Raw genomic sequence first — 20,416 nt, forward strand, 5'->3', positions numbered from 1 at the left:
AGAAAATTCCTCCAGGGATCGCCAACTTTTGTTCGGTCGCAACTAGGTAGTTTTTATACACGTATATACGTTTCTTATTTTCAACTTGTATCTGCCGACTTAAGGTTTGTCGACTTGTTGTTTTTGCTAATTGTTTCTTTTGCAGATATGGCAAGGAAGAATGCTCAAGAATCTTACCAAAGAGTTCAGGAGGCTAAGGCAAGATCTCGGGCTAGGACTGGTGGCACCAGGGCGATCGTCTCTCCTCCTCCTCCTCCTCAGAACGTGGGGACTCCTTCCTAGCCCATTGTGATTTCTTCTTCAGCTTTGTCTCGGCCACTCCCCTCCGCCCGACTTCTTTCTAAGCCAGAGAAGAAGAAGCGCAAGACTTTAAAGTCTGGCTCTACTTTTGATGGTGTGGTTAAGGCGGATGCTCTTGCATTCGTCCGAAAGAACATCTATCCTCATATAAGTATGGATGAAGTCTCTGTTCGGAACCACCTTACCACTCTGGCTGAGGAGAGTTTTAGGACGGCAGGTGTTTGTGGCAAGCTCTTGGATATTTTTTAGAAGACTCCTCTCAACTCTTTGGGGTTAACCTCGAAGGTTGAGGAGCTGGAAGGAAGGCTTCTTGCTTATCAAGAGCATGAGAGGGAGTTGAAGGAAGAGGTCGCTAAGCTGAAGGAGGAGAGAGATACCCTTCAGGAGAAGGAGAGTAAGTTGCAGGCCCAATGCAACATGGAGGCGGGTTTGAGGAAGGTAGCACAGGAGAGTTACCAGAGTTTATTTCAAGATCTTGTGTCTGTGAGGAAGGACTTGTTGAACTCTCGGAATGCATATGCTGAGTTGGAGGACTCTATTGTTGATGGCGCCGAGGAGGCTTGGAGGATCTTTAAGGAGCAGGTCGGAGTCATCGCTCCTGACTTGGATCTTTCTCCTTTGGACCCTGACAAAGTTGTTATCGACGGTGCCATAGTGGATCCCCCTGCTCCCGTGATCGTTTTCGAGTCAGAATTGAAGACTCGGGGGTAGAGGATTATTGAGTCCCCTCCTCGCTCGAAGGACGCTTCGGGTTCTTCCCAAGTTCCTCTGACTTCCTCTTCATCTCCTCTGGATGCCTCTCTTCCCGGTCCTGGTGGCGCTCCTCCTGACCCTGGTGGTGGTGATCCGTCTACTCCTCTGCAGAAATAACTTTATATGGCTATATGGGGGCTTGGCTTGTGAGTCCCCCCTTTTTTAAACTCTTTATATATTGTTTGTTGGTGGTGTTTGAACAATTTCTTTTGGCCTTTTAAGGCTGTTAACAAAATATTTAAAAAATACCCTTTTTTAATAAGAGTTTTAGGTTAACAAAATACCCTTTTTTGGATAAGGGTTTAAGTTACCTTATGCGTGCATGCTTTTCTAATTTTGATTTTTCGAAATCCCCTTGATCTTTTCCTGAAAACCTTTTCCCTTGGCTTGTCTGTTTTTTTTAGCCTTTTTGTTTTAGGACAGCCTTTGAACTTTTTCCTAGGTTTTTTCAATCTCTTTTTTGTTATTCCTTATACTCAACTTTGCTTTATTGAGTTCTTATGACTTAGGTTATTTTTGCGATGCGTTTTTCTTCTACTCGGTTTTTCATTCCGATTTACGGGTCGAAGTGTTTCCGAGTTTCTTACGATCAACTTTTACAACCTCTTTACACCGACTTGTACCTCGTCGTTTTATCCTGACGACCATCTAGGTCGGTTCATGGGATTTTCACGTTTTGTCGAGTTTAAGTCGGCACGTTTCGTAGAAAGAAAGAGAAAACAAAGAAGGAATTTATAAGAGATATTTGTAAGATGAAAAAGATCTTTATTAATTGGGGGAGGTACTCTATTGTTACTAAGGGTTTTTGACAATCTATTTCCCTTAGTCCCTACTATGATGCCTCGTTAAAAACCCTTCTCCAGAAAAAAACCCTTTTATTTTGGGAAAAAATCATGAAGTTGGGAAAAAGGGAGTTGACTATAATGAAATCTTTTCACCGGTTGTGAGAAGATCTTCTATTAAAACTGTTTTGAATTTGGCTGCAAGTCTTGATTTAGAGATATAGCAAATGGATGTGAAAACTGATTTTCTTCGTGGTAATCTTAAAAATGAAATTTACAAGCAACAAACTGAAGGTTTCATAGTAAAAGGTAAAGAGGATCATGTTTGCAAACTGAAGAAGAGTTTATATGGCTTGAAACAAGTTTCGAGACAATGGTACAAGAAGTTCGAGTCTGGTATGATAGACAAGGCTAAAGAAGACTACTTCTAATAATTGTGTATTTATTAAATAGTTTGCTAGTAATAATTTTATTATCCTTTTGATAGATGTTGATGACATGCTTATTGTTGGTCAAAATACTTCTATGATTAACACGTTGAAAAGACAACTTGCGATGTCATTTGCAATAAAGGATCTTGGGCTGATAAAGGTTATTCTTGGTATAAGAATCTAGTGTGATAGAGAGGAGAATAACTTTGGTTATCACAGGAGAAATATATTGAGACAATGTTGCATAGGTTCAACAAAGGCGTTAGTACTCTTTTTACTACAAATTTCAAATTGAGTTGCAAGCAAAATTCATCTAAAGAAGAGAAGAAAGATATAGAAAAAGTTTTATATGCATCAACCATGGGTGGTTTATTGTATGGTGTAGTGTGCACAAGGCCGAATATACCTTATGCTGTTGGTTGTATTAGCCGTTTTATTTTAAACTCAGGAAGATAGCATTAGAATACTGTAAAATGGATAATGAGATATTTTTGTAGAACTTCTAGCATGAAGTTGTATTATGAAAGTGAGAAGCCTATTCCATTTGGTTATACTGACTCAAACATAGCAGAATATATTAATTTTAGAAGGTCCATTTTAGGCTTCTTGATCAACTTTGAAGGTAGAGCTGTGTCTTGGCAATTTAGATTGTAAAAATATGTTGTTTTGTCCACTATCGAGGCCGAGTTTATTGTCATTACTGAAGCGTGCAAGGAGATGTTTTGGATTAAAAATTTTTTGAAAGAACTTGGATTTGCTCAAAAGAGGTACGTGTTATTTTGTGATAGTTAAAATGCTATATATCTTGGTAAAAACTCTATTTTTCATTCTCGGTCCAAACATATTGATGTGAGGTGTCATTAAGCATATGATGTTTTGAATGCTGAGTTGTTAGAACTTATGAAGGTTCACACTTATAAGAGTGATTCTGATATGATGACTAAGATCACCAAAGTGAAAGTTTGAAGTTTGTTGCTTAATCGCGGATTGGAGGTTAATTCTACATAGTTGTGAGGGGAAAATTTGTTGGGTTTTGGATTCCTTTCCTACGTGGAGAAAGACCCAAATGTTGGTATCAGGCCCATAGATAGTTGAAATTGCTAAGAATGTGCTAGGGTTGAAATGAGAGGTCTCATTTTTTAAAAAACACAAGCATTAAGAGAGAAAGGGAAGCGAGAATACTATCTACGTTTTTTAGCAGAGTAACAAACTTTAAACTTTCGTTTCTCGCTTATTCACCGTTGAATTCGCGTGAAATTTAGACTGCATATTCACTATATTTTGTTCTTCATTCTAAATAGTGGAGATTTCGATTGGAGGTCTACAGTTGAAAAAATCGAGCTCGGACAGAGGCTCTATTTTGTAATATCTTCGGCTTTTTGGTTCTTGTTTATGAGCTTTGAAGTTTGGGTTGTTATGGGTTGTTAGTAAGAAATTTAAAACTTAATAATAACAGTAAAAGTATTTAAGATATTAAAGCTCTCCTCTCTTTTTTTCTTTGGTGACACATCGTAACCATTGAGTTCTCCCTTTTTAATTTTTATTTATCTCATACTTTCATTATTATATTTCAATTGAACGCATCATATAATTGAATGATCATGAGAGAAGTTTGCCCTTTCATGCGAACCTAAAGTTCTTCCACTCTAGATTTATATTTATTGCCGTATAAGTAATCCTCAACATCCATCTATATTTCATTGTTAGAATTAGAATTGGTTTGACCTTCCAAAGTAAGTAAACCACGCATCTTACGAGAAAATTGATAAGAACTACCAATAATTGGTCTTGTAGGATTAATTCCCAGTTAATTGTATCCACATTCTATGGAATAGTGATATAGCATCAAACATGTATGAATTGTTCAAATAATGGAACACTAATTTTGCATAACCTTGCTAATAATTAGAATATAACATGATGTAAGTGAACTTAATTTAAAATAGAAAGTCATACCCTTTGATGACTATAATATGGTAGAAATACGACGTACATGTCCCTTAAAGCCACTGTTGGGACATCCTAGTTTAATAAAAAGACATTAAAAAATATAAAATAGTCAATCATAAAGATCTTAATAACTTTTAAGCTCTCTACGTATGCACGCTTCTTGTAAAATGGCTATATATTTAGTTCCTCAACTTCTTGAGGAATGAGGATTAGGACTTATTTGATTCTTTGACCGTAAATAAAAGGAAATTAGAAAAAGAAAAGCTTCCTCAATTGAAATGGGTATCTGCATATCCGCTGAATCTTCAGAGATTCATCACGAATCATCTAACTTAGCTACTGAAGAGAATGTAACAGTGTATGAATCTAGCAAGAATGTTAATTTAAGTAAGATTCACAGACTTTCTTCTATTCACTCTAAAAAGGGTAGCAAAGGACTTAACCAAGATGCTGCCACTCTTTGCCAGGTAATGGTTTATTATGTCGAACAAAATTTTTGCTTGATATATGTTCATTATTACAAGGCATTATAATAAAATCGTTGAAGATTTCTCTCTTTCTTTTTTCATCCTTAAGGGTTATGGCATGGAGGATGCAGCATTTTGCGGTGTTTTTGATGGGCACGGAAGGAATGGTCGCATAGTGAGCCAAATAGTAAACAAGCGTTTGTCTTCACTCATTCTGGACCAAAAGAATATGATAACTCATGCCAAGAATGATAACAATACCATATTGGAAGATGATGACTCGTGCACAAACAAGAATTTTCAAGAGTGGAAAGAAGCTATTCTTTGTGCTTTCAGGGTGATGGACATGGAGGTGAATCAACTAGAGAATCTAGATTTCTCTTGCAGTGGAACTACAGCTATAGTTGCTATAAGACAGGTAAACCATGAAACTATTGCAATATTTGCACTGCCTCTGTGGTCTCTTCTCTTGTACCTCAAAATTTGCTAATCATAACAACAAAACAGAGTGAAGATCTTATCATGGCTAACCTTGGTGACTCAAGAGCTGTCTTGGGGACAATTTGTGATGGTGAAATCATTCCCATTCAACTGACCACAGATATGAAGCCTGGATTACCTCGTAAGAGAGACTAATACTATGACCACTTTTTCCCATTCAAGCCTTAACCATACTAACAAGGATATCAAACATTCAAGTTTATGAGTATAATGAGTTCTCAAACTTGATAATTTTGCATACTAAGTATGTTATATTGACCCAATGCAGGTGAAGCAGATAGAATAAGAAGTTGTAATGGTCGTGTATTTGCTCTACATGAGGAACCACACATCCAAAGAGTATGGTTACCCAATGAGAACTCCCCAGGCCTAGCAATGTCTCGTGCTTTTGGAGATTTCATTCTTAAGGACCACGGTATCATTGCTATTCCGGAGATTTCGTTTCGCCCTCTAACATCAAGTGACCAATTTGTTGTGCTTGCAAGTGATGGGGTATGTGTTGTGTGACTAATGGTTTCTTGTGTGTATGAAGATTTAGAAAGGAAAAATAAAAGGGGGAGGGGGGAGGGAAAGAAAATCTATGGATGTTGATTTTCATTTTCATTTCACATTAGCATTATGGTTCAGAGGTTTCTTATCTTGTTGTAGGTGTGGGATGTGCTAAGCAACATCGAGGTTTGCTCGATCGTGTGGACGACAGAGAATGAAGCAGCGGCAGCTAAGGCAGTGGTGGAAGCAGCTACAGCTGCATGGAAAAGCAAATATCCTTCCTCCAAGGTAGACGACTGCACCGCAGTTTGCCTCTTCCTGCAGAAGAAACAAAGGAGCCTAGTATATGTAAAAACTGGAAATAATGTTAACTAACTTGCGCTATTGACAAAGGCCTTGCTATGATATAATGTGGAATCGCAAGCCTAGTTCAATGTGATATATTTATATACATGATACATCACTTAATGATAATAGTATGGAAAAGAAATTCAAACTCTGAAAGTGATTAGTACATCCTCAAAAAGTCCTCCAGTTCTTAGTTCATTATTTTTAATAGACCTCTTCGGAGACAAGGTTTCATATTAGACAAATGCAGCGTTTCATATTAGAGAATTGAAATCACTATACACCCAACATTTTTTTTAATTAAAAAAAGGGGAAAAAAAGAAAAGAGAATACTTAGCACGATTCTCTTTGAAGAAAAAAGGAATATACAAACGCTGCTCAATCTCTTGTAAGTTGTATAGCAAAAAGAAGTTGGGGAGGGGTGAAAAGCAGAACACAGAATGTAGTAGCAGTCCAAAAGGGGTATGAAAAAGAGGTGAAGTAGATCTCCAAAAACTTGCCATGTGATAAAGGGCTATTTACTTCCATAATCAGGTTGCATCTTTTTCTGGATCCTCTCCAAGCAGATCATCATCATACGAAACAGGGGTCCTTAACCTATCATGAATAATAGGGATAGGTTTCACTTCAGAAGTTGCTGCTGGTTCATGTTGATCTTGCATTTGGGAAGCAGGAAAGGCACTGCCTAAAACATTTCCCTCATCTCTGTCAGCAATCGGAAGGTTGATCCCTTCCGGAGGATCTATCTTCTTTGGCACAGGTGGTTGCTTAACGTATGGCTGCCTGAATTGCTTCTGCATCATTGTGCATAATGAGGAATGTCACAAATAGAAGTTACTACAAAGCCGATAACAACTTTTAAGAGTCTTGGACCTTGGCTATCAATTACTTTTTTTAAAAGAAAACTTATGAAAAAAGCGTGAGCACTAGAAATAAACATTAATGACACACCTCGAATTCCTTTACTTTTTTCATTATCTCTTTGTACACCTTTGGTTCTCGAACTTTAATGATGTTCCACAGTATGCCACCCCCTGTCCGGAATCGACTGCCATCAGCTGTTTTTTGGCCCCCACAAGCCTGAATTGCATCAACCTGTGACTTTCACATATCATTATGAAGTTTGTGGTGTATTGGTTTGGACAGATTCAAGATAGTAAAATTACAAGTTGGTTCTATAAGTCTGAAATTTAAGTAAGCAATGTCTCAGACAAAAAAAAAAAGAAAAAAAGGGCAGCCCGGTGCACAAACATCCCACGTTAACACACGCTTTGTATCAGTGGATAATTTTATGGGTTAAACCCATGAGATAGTATAAATAGAGGACATTGCCCAGCCATTGCTTGAAAGTACATACCCAATTATAATATAATATAATAATGTATAATGGCACTGTCAAAATATTGGGGGAAAAAAGGGAAGAAGAAGCAGACTAAGTTCATAGGTTATAGTATTCCAAAATTTCTGCCAAGTTTCCAACGCTTGAAGAAGCTAGAGTAGAAAAGACTGCAGACGTTAACCAGGGAGAAAAATACTAGATGACTTGCGATGTAAAAAATGAAATGATATTGAGATAACCATCAATGTGATATGATGTAATTTTTAGAGGAAATCGGATATAAATTTGGCTCTGAACTTCCTGTAAATTTAGGTGAGTAAAAATGATTTAGTTGATTGTCACTAGTTTCCCATCACCTTCACAACAAGGCTCGGTAAATCTTAATTTAGTTTAGACTGAAAAGTAAACGCATTCTCTACAGTCTACATGCATATAGATATCAACATAAATAAATGGATATCGACCTTCAAAATCAGTAAATAATGAAGTGGTTCACTCAAGAACAATGAGGCTCAAGCAGAGGAGAAGAAGGAGCAAACTAGCATCAGGAAGAAAATCTGCAATGTTATGGGAAAATTACACACATCAGAACTATGAATGGTTGTGTGATGCTTGAAAGAGTTGATAAGCATAGCAGCTTAAGACTTTTCCAAATCTGATGGAACCTTAACTCCCACCTTTCCTTGCAACAGGTGAGTAAGTTGCACCTACTCCCAAACATAGCTACATTTCCATTTAAGGAAGGGAGAAATTCAAAGGAAAACAAAACACAAAAATAGTAATTTATTCAAACTTTGAAGAACTTGAAATGCACATTTCAGAGAGTGACTAAAAGAACAGACCATTGTGGAAATCATCAAATAAGCTTGCACATGTGGCCAATACAGGTCAAGACATAAAACAAAGACAATTCTAAACAATATGTAAGATGTTGAAAACCATACACAATTTGGGTCGGAAAAGAAGGATTTAGAAGTATGAAACTAGTGGAAGCAAACAACTACACATGACAAGATTCAGAGAGAGAAATTTTGTGAAGGAGGCTGAAAACTCCAATACAAAGATATCATTAGAAATAAATCCTTGATTAGCTTTTGATGACAGAAAAACAATTGGGTTGGTAGACCCTCTGATTAGATATATCTTCTAGACTTCTAGTTGAATACTACCAAGTCACATGGTGCACTCTTAAGGACAAAAAAAGAAAGAACAAATGAAACTTGCTTTCTAAACCGACATGGAATGCATAACCTACCTCTTTGACGAGATCGCTTAGTGCAGAAACCCCAAGGCAACCTACAGCAGTGTATACCATATATTGTTTTTTCTCTTTCAAATGGCGACACACATCTATCACAAATCTGAAAAGCACACACAAATTCAATCATGTGGACAAGATGGCAGCAAAAACTTGTTAACAGCGATACAAACAAATCAAGCTTATCTACACATTAATTCGATTAAGTTTCAGGGACTATATTGAGGTTGGCATTAAAAAGGAGCAGTGACCAATGCTTCATTCTATAACTAAATGAAAATGAAGAGATGAAATCAAAAGCCTTAAATACATCATAAAACAATCCGAATTCTACTGGGTCATAAAGTTAAAATGAGTTCATGAAGATAATATTAAATTTCGCATTGGAGAAAATGATAAACCTGTTTATATCAATTGCCTTGTTGGACCCTGAAGCTTTCTTCTTTCTCTTATTCCTTTTCTTTTTAGCTCTAAGCCTGTGGTCTTTATTATGAGAGTCTTCATTTGCTTCATTGGTACCTCCAGCTTCACTTTGTCGCAAAGAATTCCGGGAATCAGGTTCCACCAACTCTCCTTCTTCAACATCAACCATTTCAACATCATCACCATCATCATAATCATTGTGAATGATATCTAGAATGTTCTCTCCACCTTCCATATCAAACAGATAACCTACACACAGGGTACCCAAACTGTTACTCATTTGAACATATCAACAAATAGATGGAGCGCAGAACATTCAGGTCAGTGATAACAACATAGGAACAGTAACAGTATTATGATAAGTGAAATAAACAACGAACTAAAATGCGAAAACCATAAAGTTACAGAGATGAAATAACTGAGCAGAGTAAAAAATGGAATGATGAGCTCTGGTCACCTTTGCTTTGCAGAGCGCCACTGTTGAGGAACGAACAGAATAGAAGAGTATTGCCGTAATGGCGTAGGTGCAAGAGTGGGCTAAATATATAATTGGGCTTAAATCATTTAACTTGGGTTGGTCTTCTCAGTTCTTATTTTGGGCTCATGAATATAAAATCACTACATAAAATATATACATACAAAAAGTGGGGCCCATATTTGGTGGTGGAATGTTAAATTTTGAATTTCACTTTAAATCTTTAAAGTGTTATTTCATAGGTAAAACTAAAAAAAATGAGAAAAAAACTATTTAAAGGTGAGATATCATATTTTATCTTTTAAAGTAAAAATTTAAAATTTACAGGATTTAAATTCGTTTCTATCATAAAATAGTATCTTTATATATGAAAAATATTAGAGACATAGAGAATTAAACAAATTTGGGTTAGTTGATTGATCTGTTTACTCATTTATTTAAGTAAATATCAGAAGTTTAAAATTGATAAGAGCTTTGTTGAGTTTAAATTTTAAATTTTTTAAATTAAATTTCAAATATTTTTATTTTTAAAAGTTTTAAATATTTTTTCTTATATTAAATGTTGTTTGCATAATGTTAATTATCAATACTTTTTACTTTTATATTTTATGAATAAATATTATTATAAATCAATTAAAACAGGGTGGAATTAGATAAAATATTAGAGGAGGGCAAAAAATATTTACACAATAAAATAAGACTAAAATAAAATTTTAAAAAAGACTAAACTGAAATTTACATATAATTTACATGTAAAAAATTAAAATTAGGGGTCATTGCCCCTTTTTTATGTATGTAGCTCCGCCCTGAATTAAAAGTGGTATATAGAGTGTTATTTTTAAATTAGTCAAATCTAAATTAAACTATTTTTTATTAGCCAAATTATAATATTTTATCATGAAAAAATCTTGTTCTATTCTATACAAAAAGTTTACCCTTTTTTAGTATGACAAAAAAAGATGAAAAGGCGTCAAAATAAGGATATTTCTAATATGAAAAGATGTTTGTGTGAAGAGAAGGAAAAGTAGTGTGTATAATATATTTTTTTAAAAATTAACAAAATAAAATAATATATTTAAAAAAAAACTTAATTATCTATAAAAATTAATCTTATATCTGGTCCCCATGCACAAAGAAATAAATCTGTTCTACATTAATAACCGTACTTAGTTTTTATTGCTATTGCTTTTAATGATTTGACCGGTAGTTTTTATAGTTTGACTGTTTGGTTAGTTCTTCATAATCAAGCCAAGAGAGTTTAGAAAAACCTTAAACTATAAATATAGTTATCTTAATTGAAAATCTTGAAAAACTCCATAATTTTTTTTGAAAAATAAGTCTGCCGATAGTTTCTTATATTCTCTTAACGTGAATTGAGCTGATAATCTATTTGTTTTATGCTTCGTCCTGTACTGATATACCAACGTATAATATTTTATCTGATTCGTGAAACAACAACCTCAGTCAGATGCGGTATCTTGACAGGACATGTGTTAGTTATCCATCAAGTGTAATTTTAGAATAATTAATTTCTGATATGCAAAGATATGCATTTTTGTGTGTGAGCAATTTGCCTGAATTCTGTTCAAGGATTAATATTTCGTTGTAAATGAGTTTAGAAGCAATCTGAAAAAGCTAAGCGAGGAAAGTATGAAAACTAAGTAAATCTTAATTAACGGAGCAAGTTGAAAATCTCTCACCATCAATATTGATTGCAATAAACTACCAAAAAGAATTGATTACAGTATATTGGATTGGACAGGAAGTAAGGATGAAAAGGGTGGCAGTCTGGCGGATACACAACTGCAACACAAAGTCAAACAAACAAACGTTGTAGATATCAATCGAGTGTATTATTTATATGATCAAATTATTGTAGTTTATCCTACGTTTAAGTCATTCTGTATCATCAAATATGTGTTGCTTTACTACCCATAAAAAAAAAGGTGAAGTCTCTGGTATGGATATATCAAAATATCTATACCTCTGATTCATACGTGTGTGAGTCCAATAAAAGACGCGTGTGTTCGTTTTTTATAACCTGTAAAATCAGTCATTTAAAAAAGTGCCACTGCAATAGCAGTGGGTCAGAAACTTTGTTCAGAAGTGATCTTGTGAGGACAGAAAGATTATTTGCTAATGTGATATTATTAATGGAATGTTGGGATAAAATTTTTTGGGCCATGGATTTCGTGGGCTTAACGAAATTTTAGCCAGATTGTTGGGCGTGAAGAATATAAGAGGAGAATTGTCTATGTTTTGAAACCCATAAGAAAAGGAGAAAAAATATAAAAGAAAAATAAGAGTGGAGTGAAGATCCAATAAGATTGAAAAACAGACATAGTGCTACATTAAAAATATGTGAACATTAAAAAAATAAAAAAATTATTAATTATAAATTTTATGTTTCTTAAGTATTTCATAATGCATTGGTGTCATATTTAAATTTTAATATTTTTATTTATTTTATTGAAAATTGAATGAACTAGAAGGTCAAAAATCTAATTAAATATTTTTCATCAATTAAGAGAGGTAATATATACCATTATACATAACATTCTTATTCTCGGTTAACAGAATTATTAAGAAATATTAACATACAAATAAAAAGTATTTTCAGTTTCATATTATCTATTTATTCTCAATATATTATTCTTGTTCCAATAAAATTTATAAAAAAATAATTCTATTAATTATGCCCATTAACATTGTTATTACAATAACAAATATTTTCGTTATATTCAATCATAAAATTCATTAAATTTGTTGGTAACTCTTAAAGCCTATATTTATTTGAGTAATGCTATAAGATTTTTTATGAATTAAGTCTAACTAACCTAACAATAAAATAAAAAAACGATATATAGCTTATAATATATTTTTGTCGTACTAATTCATATAAATTTATCATCATACCGAAATAAACACCTAATTTCATTATATTACTTCAAAGATTCATTCAAAATGGATGGCATAAATACCATTCAATTATATTTTTTTTACAGCGAATTTTGCTTTCATGTTTCCATAATCATCGCGTTGATTAAAAAATATCTCATTTACAATGAACATTATTTTATTTTAATATTGAATAATGGACCTTAGGAGTTATCAATAAATTTTATTTTATTTTATTATTTAATTTAGTTAGACTTAGTTTATAAAAAGACTTATAATATTACAAAAATAAATATAAATTTTAGGAGTTATTACATAAATAAATATAAATTTTAGGAGTTACCAATAAATTTAATAAACCTTATAATTAAAGAGAACAAAAATATTTGCTACTGTAATAACAATGGTAATGGGCATAATTAATAGAATTATTTTTTTATAAATTTTGTCGGAGGAAGAATAATATATTGAGAATAAATGGATAATACGAAATTAAAAATATTTCTTATTTTGCATGTTAACCGTTGTTAATAATTTTTAATAAAATAAATAAAAATATTAAAATTTAGATATGGCACCAATGCATTATAAAATACTTAAGAAATGTAAAATTTATAATTATTAAAATTTTTTTATTTTCTTAATGTTTACATATTTTCAATGTAGCACTATGCCACTGTTTTTTAATTTTATTGAATCTTCACGTCACTCTTATTTTTCTTTTTTCTTCCTATTTCATTAAAATATTTTTTCTCCTTTCCTTATGGGTTTTAAAACATAGACAGTTCTCTTCCTATATTCTTCACCCCAACAAACTGGCCAAAATTTCCTTAAGCCCACGAAGTCCATGGCCCAAAAAATTTTATCCCTAAAATTCCATTAATAATAACACATTAACAAATAATCCTCCTGCCCTCACAAGACCACTTCTGAACAAAGTTTCTGACCCACTGCTATTGCAGTGGCACTCTTTTAAAGGAGTGATTTTGCAGGTTATCGATAGCGAACACGCGTCTCTTATTAGACTCATACACGTATGATCCAGAGGTATAGATATTTTGATATATCCATACCAGAGACTTCACCAAAAAAAAAGGGTATTGCTTTAACTTTGAAAGTCAGCATGAATCACTTAAAAAACAGGGGGGAAAAGACTAAAGAAAAAGAAAAAAGGGATACAATAATGTTAATTTTATTGAACTCCATATATATGCGATAATTAAAAAGACGTGAAACAATGAAATTAAACTCTTACTAAAAAATGAGAAAATAATATTCAAATCATATTTAAATTAAGAGGTAAATATTAAATTGGTATATGAAATATTAAGATACTGATAAAATGGTATCTGACTTTTTTTATTAACACAATAGTTCTTGAAATATTTTGAAATTTGACAAAATTACTCAACTGCAAAAGAATGATGTCATAATAAACGAAAAACGCTAATGTAGCCATAGAAAAAAAGCTCTAATGATGGCAAAAAACTCAAGTGACATTTCTGACAACCTCCTTCTTCTTCTTCGTATTCGCTACTTTTTCTTTAACACGCCGATGTATCCCCTTTCACCACTGTCATGGCACACCATTATGTCCCTTTCTGCCGTGGCAGTACCTCACCCGCCGTGTTCTCGTGTTCGCTGCTTCTTCTTCTTCAATACGCCATTGCCTACCCTCCGTCATGGCAGTATCTTACTGTTGCACCCATTCCGTCATGGCAAAGAAGAAGAAGAAGTGTCCTCTCCGCCATGACAACACCTCATCCCCTTCCGCCATAGCAAAGAAGAAGAAGACCATAAATGTCTCTGCCATCATCAAAGCTCTCTTCCAACCGTCACATCAACATTTTTCGTTCACTGTGACATCACGGTTGGGTGACTTTGTCAAATTTTAAAATCTTTCGAGGACTATTTTGTCAATAACAAAAGTCAAATGCCATTTTATCATGCCAGAATCATTCAAATACCAATTTAGTATTTATCTCTTAACTTAAAAATAGTTTAAAACGAGAAGCTTGATAAAATAAAAATTTAAGAGTTTAATCATTTTAGAAAAACTTCATTTTAAACATGGAAATTCTAAGATTTTCTTAGTTCCTCAAATCATCTATGTTAAATCATCAAGAAAGAGATACTTGAGAGCGCGAAAATATACTTGAATTCGTGAATATAATTGAGAGAGTTTGATTCTTTGATTTTTCTCAATCAAAGTCTTCTGTATTCCTAGTAAAACTGAATTGCAACTCTTTTGATGGAAAAAGAGCTACGAAGACGGTTATGATGTGTTGGACCAAAATTGTGAAGTCACTATTTATATTTGAGTGTGACACCCATTAAACCCTAAAATTAAAATAAAATAGTATTTTTTATTCTCGTTTAATTTTAAATCAAAAATAATAATGACTTATTTAATTCAACATTTATAACAATAAATGAGATCACCGTTATATAAGTCATTTAATGTAAAATAATTTAATTTGCGATTATAATTAAATATGTATTGCCCATAAATATATTAGAAAATAATAATTTCTTACAAATCTCCTACTTAGGCTATACATATATACTTTTCCGAGATAATCAAATCTTATAAACTTTATGCGTGCATGTTATTTCTTTTATTACTTTAATAATCTGGTCCGTCATATATCAGCTATGAAATTACTGCAACTTTTATCATATTAGTGTCGCAACGAAACTACGATAATCACCATATTAATATAATATACTCAACAAAATAGATCAAATTTAGATGAGAACATTCAGAAATTACATACGAAAATAATCTCATGCATGCTTATTTTTAACTAGTCAAACTTTAATAAATTTTATAAGATCACCGGCTAAAATAAAAACGACAGAAAATATTTATTTTCGTAAATTTATGTAAACCTTATGAGAATTTAAATGCACACTTTCACTGAAATAATATAGAAAAAGTATATTACTCTTTATAAAAAAACTTTTAGATGTTTAAAATATTTAGATTTATATAAAGAAAAAAAAGATGTATCATACTATCATACAGTAACAACACGAATTTATAAATTCAAAAACAGAAAAAATTTATATTTATCTCTATTTTTATTTATTAAGATTTTTAGTAATTAAATATTTATCGTGTTTAACAAATGTAAAAGTGATATTTTTATGATAGATGTAAATACCGAATGATTTCTCTAGGAATGAAAAATATTTTTTTCTGTAAAAAAAAAAAGGCAAAATGCAAGAAAGGTGAAAAAAGTGCGAGTAAGAGAAGGGAAAAAAGTTGGCAAAGGGTTTAATTATAAAACGTAAGCAACAAGGAACCCTTCAAATGTGGCAAGAAGCACTATTGAATAAACAAAAAACAAACCTTGGAANNNNCGAGACGTTACTTCGTCTCTTTCCTTAACAAACACCATCCTCATGATAATAATACACACGACAACATGAAATATTGAATTGGGGGAATAGTAATATATATATGAGGAAAGGGAGTAGTGCTCTCTTTCTTTATTCATCTCCTTCTTCTCCTCTCACCTAATCATCAAACCCCTTTCTCCCTCTCTTTCTTTTCCAGCCCAATGGGCCGTTCTCTCCTCTTTCTGCTCGCGGCCTTCTTCGCCGTCCTTGTCTCCGCCGTTCGAGACCCCATCGGAGAAGTTATCCGCCTTCCTTCCGAAGCTTCCAGATTCTTCAAAGCGCCTTCCGACGACGACGACAACGTGGAGGAAGGAACTCGCTGGGCCATTTTAATCGCTGGTTCCAATGGCTACTGGAATTACAGACATCAGGTACCGTCATTCTTATACTCCCGTTCTTTGAAGCTTCAATTTTTTGTCTTCTTATGATTTCCTTTCCTCAACGCTTTCCCTTGTCAGTATATTGTTCCTTCTTTGTTTGACTGTTTAGTATGAAATTGATGAACTGTTGCTTATCACTGTCCTTCGGTTTTCATATTGCTTTTCCTGTTCCACTGGTTCGTGGGCATCTTGTTTAGTTGACAGCATTTAGAATACTATTTTCTTTTATTTCAGTCTAGGTTAAAATCTGTATTTGATGCAGATTCTGCATTCGCCTCAGCTACTTGCACCTTAGATTCTAAAGATGAATTGTGAATAGTGGCCCTTGGAGGATCTAACGTCTATACTGCACTGAAACAAAAGCCTGCAATAATTGATAATTTGTGTTCCACGTATCAAAAAGAAACTGCTCTCTGTTTTGTTCTGGGTTTGGGTTGTTCAGTTTGGTCAACTTAATCTGTGGTCATTGGTGATTGGTCTATATAACTTGCTGATTCAGTTATTAGTACTAATTTACCATTTGGACTGTATTACTTGGTTTGTTTCACTGATGAGTGATGATTGATGAGGCTTCATCTTTTTTCAGGCTGATGTTTGTCATGCGTATCAATTACTGAGGAAAGGTGGTCTCAAAGAAGAAAACATCATTGTGTTTATGTATGATGACATTGCTTTCAATGAAGAGAACCCACGGCCCGGAGTCATCATTAACAGTCCACATGGAGATGATGTTTACAAAGGAGTCCCAAAGGTTTGAGATCTTGTTATCGCAAATCCTGATTCTGTTTGAAACTTAAAAAGTCTTCTGATATGAACTTTGTTATGATAGGATTATGTTGGTGGAGATGTTACTGTAAACAACTTTTTTGCTGCTATACTTGGAAATAAGTCAGCTCTTACAGGTGGCAGTGGGAAGGTTGTAGATAGTGGTCCCAATGATCATATATTTATATACTATAGTGATCATGGGGGTCCTGGGGTGCTTGGTAAGTAGCTCTGAATTCTTCCAAAGGGACTTTATGACGAAAATCATGGATTGTGTATGTGTTGATTGTATCCTTTTTCAGCATGGTACTATGGGTTGTCTTCTACTGGGGAGTATTACTTGCAAATAGTCTGTTTCCTGTAGCATTTTGGGTTTATTTGCTAACATGGAGTGAAACAGTGAAAGAAGTTATGTTCTGTTATCTGGTTATTTTTACTGTTAAAATTATCTTTTTAGTTTTTTTCTTTTTTTTTTTTTTTGTTTTTAGTGTGTCAGGAATGATAGAGAGAAAACTGAATTGATTGGACGTGATCCCTTTATTCCAGTCAAAATTGTCTTCATTTGTGATCCTTTTACTAAAATTTTGTTTTGCATCCTTACACAACACAACTCTTCTCATAACAATGATATCTGCTCTTTTGAAGCTCTTATATGGTCTAATATTTTGTGGGAACTGGGATGGATTTCAGGGATGCCTACTAGTCCTTACTTATATGCATCTGATCTGATCGAAGTCTTGAAGAAGAAGCATGCTTCTGGAACATATAAAAGCATGGTAAGTTACTTGCATACTAGACGTTGCTTGATTAATGTTTATATCAATCTTTGTTGAGATATTTCCCAATTCTTTGGATTTACATAATGCTGGTGCAGGTATTTTATCTTGAGGCATGTGAATCTGGAAGTATCTTTGAAGGCCTTCTTCCAGAAGGTCTGAATATCTATGCAACAACAGCCGCAAACGCAGAAGAAAGCAGTTGGGGAACATATTGCCCTGGGGAGAATCCTAGTCCTCCACCAGAATTTGGAACCTGTCTAGGTGACCTATACAGTGTTGCTTGGATGGAAGACAGGTATGAAAATAGCATATAGAATAAATAAATCTTTTTCCTGTGTAACTTGCTGACTCTAATTAATTATAAATTATATGAGAGCTATAATTAAATAAGGTTTATTGGGTGTGTTATCTGTTCCCAGACTATCACCATGAAGTGTTGAAAACAATTGATTGCTATGATGAGAGCATGTCAATATTAGGATTTTATATACCTTGTATTTGTAATTTGCTGAACGCATTTTGTTCTAGAAGGAAAAGGCAATCTTTTTCATCCCTCCTTTTTTACTGCACTTGGTCTTAGAAGAACATGTTTACTTTTATATGAGTAATGCTGCAAGTTCTTTTATGGTACTGATTCTTTGTTTTGTTCTCCTTACTCTTGAACAGTGCCATACACAATTTACGTACAGAAACTTTGCACCAACAATACCAATTGGTAAGATCCTATTGCTAGCTTAGTTGTTTTAGATAATCAACTAATATTAACTGGGGAATGTAGATTTATACCTTGGTTTCTTAAATGGAGGGGAGAAAATTTTGTTTGTTTTCACATTGCAAGTATTATTGGCCTAAAGATTTTCTGGTCTCAAAATTGTAGAATGTGTGCATGAATTGAGTGAGAAAAATTTTGTTATTCCTGTGTTCCCAGGTTAAAGAAAGGACTTCCAACGGAAATTCAATGTATGGCTCTCATGTGATGCAATATGGTGATATAGGGATTAGCAGTAATAATCTCTTCCTATATTTGGGCACAAATCCAGCTAATGAAAATTTTACGGTTATGGATAACAACTCCTTGAAGCTACCGTCAAAGACAGCAGTAAACCAACGTGATGCAGATCTTGTCCATTTCTGGGATAAGGTATCATTTTGTGAAATATTTTTACTTTATTCCTGTTCAAATTATTTCTTTGTTTTGTCCTCCTTATGCACCCAAATTTGAAAATGGAGCAGATTGAGTGGTAGATATATTTTTATCATCATACTAGCATTGAAATTTAATGAAGGATAGCATAATTTAGTATTGAACAATGAAGATATATGAGAATGGAAACATGCCAATACTCTTCACAATTTGGTATTGGGAGTTCAAGTCTAGCTTCTTGTCTGATACTTGGATTGTGATCCACCATTACCTGGAATGGGGCTTATCGTTGATTTATTGTAAGTACCAAAAAATTGAATGTTGTTTTGTTCCTGAACTTATGAAGCTTAACGCTGGGAATGGCTATTCCATTTGAGGTTACTCCATAGAATCTAGCACTCCTTGCCCTGAATGTGCCATTAGAGTAGATTCCATTAGCAAGATATTCTATGGCTGATTTAATTTGGTAAACCCTAGGAACTCTATGCTTCAGTTAGAACTTTAGATGAATTCCTGTTCTGTTTATAATGGTTTCCTCTAAACCGAATATGGGTTAGTTATTCGGATGCAGAACTTGAACTAGATTGGGAATGTTGGCATTAGAGTAATGTCTGAGTCTACACGATGAAATAAAGGTCATTATTTGTTGACACTTGACACTTATTTTCTGGTTTATCTACCTGTTGACATCATCATCTGTTTCTCATTTGCCAGTACCTCAAAGCTCCTGAGGGTTCTCCAAGGAAAGCTGCAGCAGAGAAACAAGTTATGGAAGCAATGTCTCACAGAATGCATATAGATAGCAGCGTCAAACTTATTGGAAAGCTCTTATTCGGCATTGAAAAAGGTCAAGAAATACTTAGCAGTGTTAGACCTTCTGGGGAGCCACTTGTTGATGACTGGGACTGCCTGAAATCACTGGTACTGTTTTCAATTATTCATTTTATGATTTTTGTTTTATTATTAATAATTCTATGATTCTTGTTACACCTGAATCTATTGTTGATGCAGGTTACGACTTTTGAGACGCATTGCGGATCGTTGTCTCAGTATGGAATGAAACACATGAGATCCTTTGCAAACTTCTGCAATGCAGGCATAAGGAGGGAGCAATTGGCTGATGCCTCAGCACATGCATGCACAAGTGTTCCATCCAATCCATGGAGTTCACTACACAGGGGTTTCAGTGCATAGTTCCGAGAATTTGCTCCATTAAAGACCACTGTTACAATTAAAATGAATATACAATATATACATTGGTGATGATTTCTCATATGCTAGTTTTGTAAATATACAAATGGGAGGATGGGAAGCGGGGAACCTCCTTTGATTGTGTGTCCGTTGTAATTAAGGCATTTTATTGAAGGAGGAATAGTGGACCATGAAGTTCCATTGGACCCTCCAGTATAATGTCATGCATCGATGCCAAGTTCCAAGATCATACAGTAACTGTTATTTGGTAAAATTTTAGTAGAATCTCCATGGTATGGTAAATATATTATATTTGGTCTAAATATTTTACTTTTGAA

The 20,416-nt window shown here is 33.8% G+C and overlaps 3 protein-coding genes across 3 annotated transcripts; 2 read left to right on the forward strand and 1 right to left on the reverse strand.

Annotated features, from left to right (window-relative positions):
* Positions 1-4,421: 4,421 nt before the first annotated feature.
* On the forward strand, positions 4,422-6,177 carry LOC107461223 (probable protein phosphatase 2C 72). Its single transcript, XM_016079703.3, has 5 exons — positions 4,422-4,683; positions 4,793-5,101; positions 5,191-5,305; positions 5,453-5,676; positions 5,833-6,177. Exons 1-5 carry the CDS (start codon positions 4,495-4,497, stop codon positions 6,046-6,048), a joined length of 1,053 nt encoding a protein of 350 aa, XP_015935189.1. The 5' UTR covers positions 4,422-4,494; the 3' UTR covers positions 6,049-6,177.
* A 4-nt stretch (positions 6,178-6,181) lies between these two features.
* Positions 6,182-9,548, reverse strand: LOC107461224 (uncharacterized). Its single transcript, XM_016079704.3, has 5 exons — positions 9,499-9,548; positions 9,020-9,290; positions 8,616-8,721; positions 6,973-7,116; positions 6,182-6,815 (listed from the first exon to the last, which is right to left on the reverse strand). The coding sequence occupies exons 2-5, from the start codon at positions 9,274-9,276 to the stop codon at positions 6,552-6,554; spliced, it is 771 nt and encodes a 256-aa protein (XP_015935190.1). The 5' UTR covers positions 9,277-9,290; positions 9,499-9,548; the 3' UTR covers positions 6,182-6,551.
* A 6,282-nt stretch (positions 9,549-15,830) lies between these two features.
* LOC107461196 (vacuolar-processing enzyme) lies at positions 15,831-20,416 on the forward strand. Its single transcript, XM_016079665.3, has 9 exons — positions 15,831-16,190; positions 16,786-16,950; positions 17,029-17,185; positions 17,655-17,740; positions 17,839-18,038; positions 18,410-18,458; positions 18,672-18,884; positions 19,602-19,808; positions 19,899-20,416. Exons 1-9 carry the CDS (start codon positions 15,981-15,983, stop codon positions 20,079-20,081), a joined length of 1,470 nt encoding a protein of 489 aa, XP_015935151.1. The 5' UTR covers positions 15,831-15,980; the 3' UTR covers positions 20,082-20,416.

Source organism: Arachis duranensis, chromosome 8 (genome assembly GCF_000817695.3).
Source record: "Arachis duranensis cultivar V14167 chromosome 8, aradu.V14167.gnm2.J7QH, whole genome shotgun sequence".
Classification (NCBI taxonomy): domain Eukaryota; kingdom Viridiplantae; phylum Streptophyta; class Magnoliopsida; order Fabales; family Fabaceae; genus Arachis; species Arachis duranensis.

What these genes read in the sequence shown, in the direction of transcription:
- LOC107461223 (XM_016079703.3), top strand. Translation starts at nt 4,495, where the DNA reads ATGGGTATCTGCATATCCGCTGAATCTTCAGAGATTCATCACGAATCA. An exon ending in ATGCTGCCACTCTTTGCCAG is followed by an intron (nt 4,684 to 4,792) that starts GTAATGGTTTAT and finishes TTCATCCTTAAG; the next exon opens with GGTTATGGCATGGAGGATGC. An exon ending in TATGAAGCCTGGATTACCTC is followed by an intron (nt 5,306 to 5,452) that starts GTAAGAGAGACT and finishes GACCCAATGCAG; the next exon opens with GTGAAGCAGATAGAATAAGA.
- LOC107461224 (XM_016079704.3), bottom strand. Translation starts at nt 9,276, where the DNA reads ATGGAAGGTGGAGAGAACATTCTAGATATCATTCACAATGATTATGAT. An exon ending in TAAGCGATCTCGTCAAAGAG is followed by an intron (nt 7,117 to 8,615) that starts GTAGGTTATGCA and finishes TGAAAGTCACAG; the next exon opens with GTTGATGCAATTCAGGCTTG. An exon ending in AAAAAGTAAAGGAATTCGAG is followed by an intron (nt 6,816 to 6,972) that starts GTGTGTCATTAA and finishes ACAATGATGCAG; the next exon opens with AAGCAATTCAGGCAGCCATA.
- LOC107461196 (XM_016079665.3), top strand. Translation starts at nt 15,981, where the DNA reads ATGGGCCGTTCTCTCCTCTTTCTGCTCGCGGCCTTCTTCGCCGTCCTT. An exon ending in GTTGCTTGGATGGAAGACAG is followed by an intron (nt 18,039 to 18,409) that starts GTATGAAAATAG and finishes ACTCTTGAACAG; the next exon opens with TGCCATACACAATTTACGTA. An exon ending in GGGACTGCCTGAAATCACTG is followed by an intron (nt 19,809 to 19,898) that starts GTACTGTTTTCA and finishes TTGTTGATGCAG; the next exon opens with GTTACGACTTTTGAGACGCA.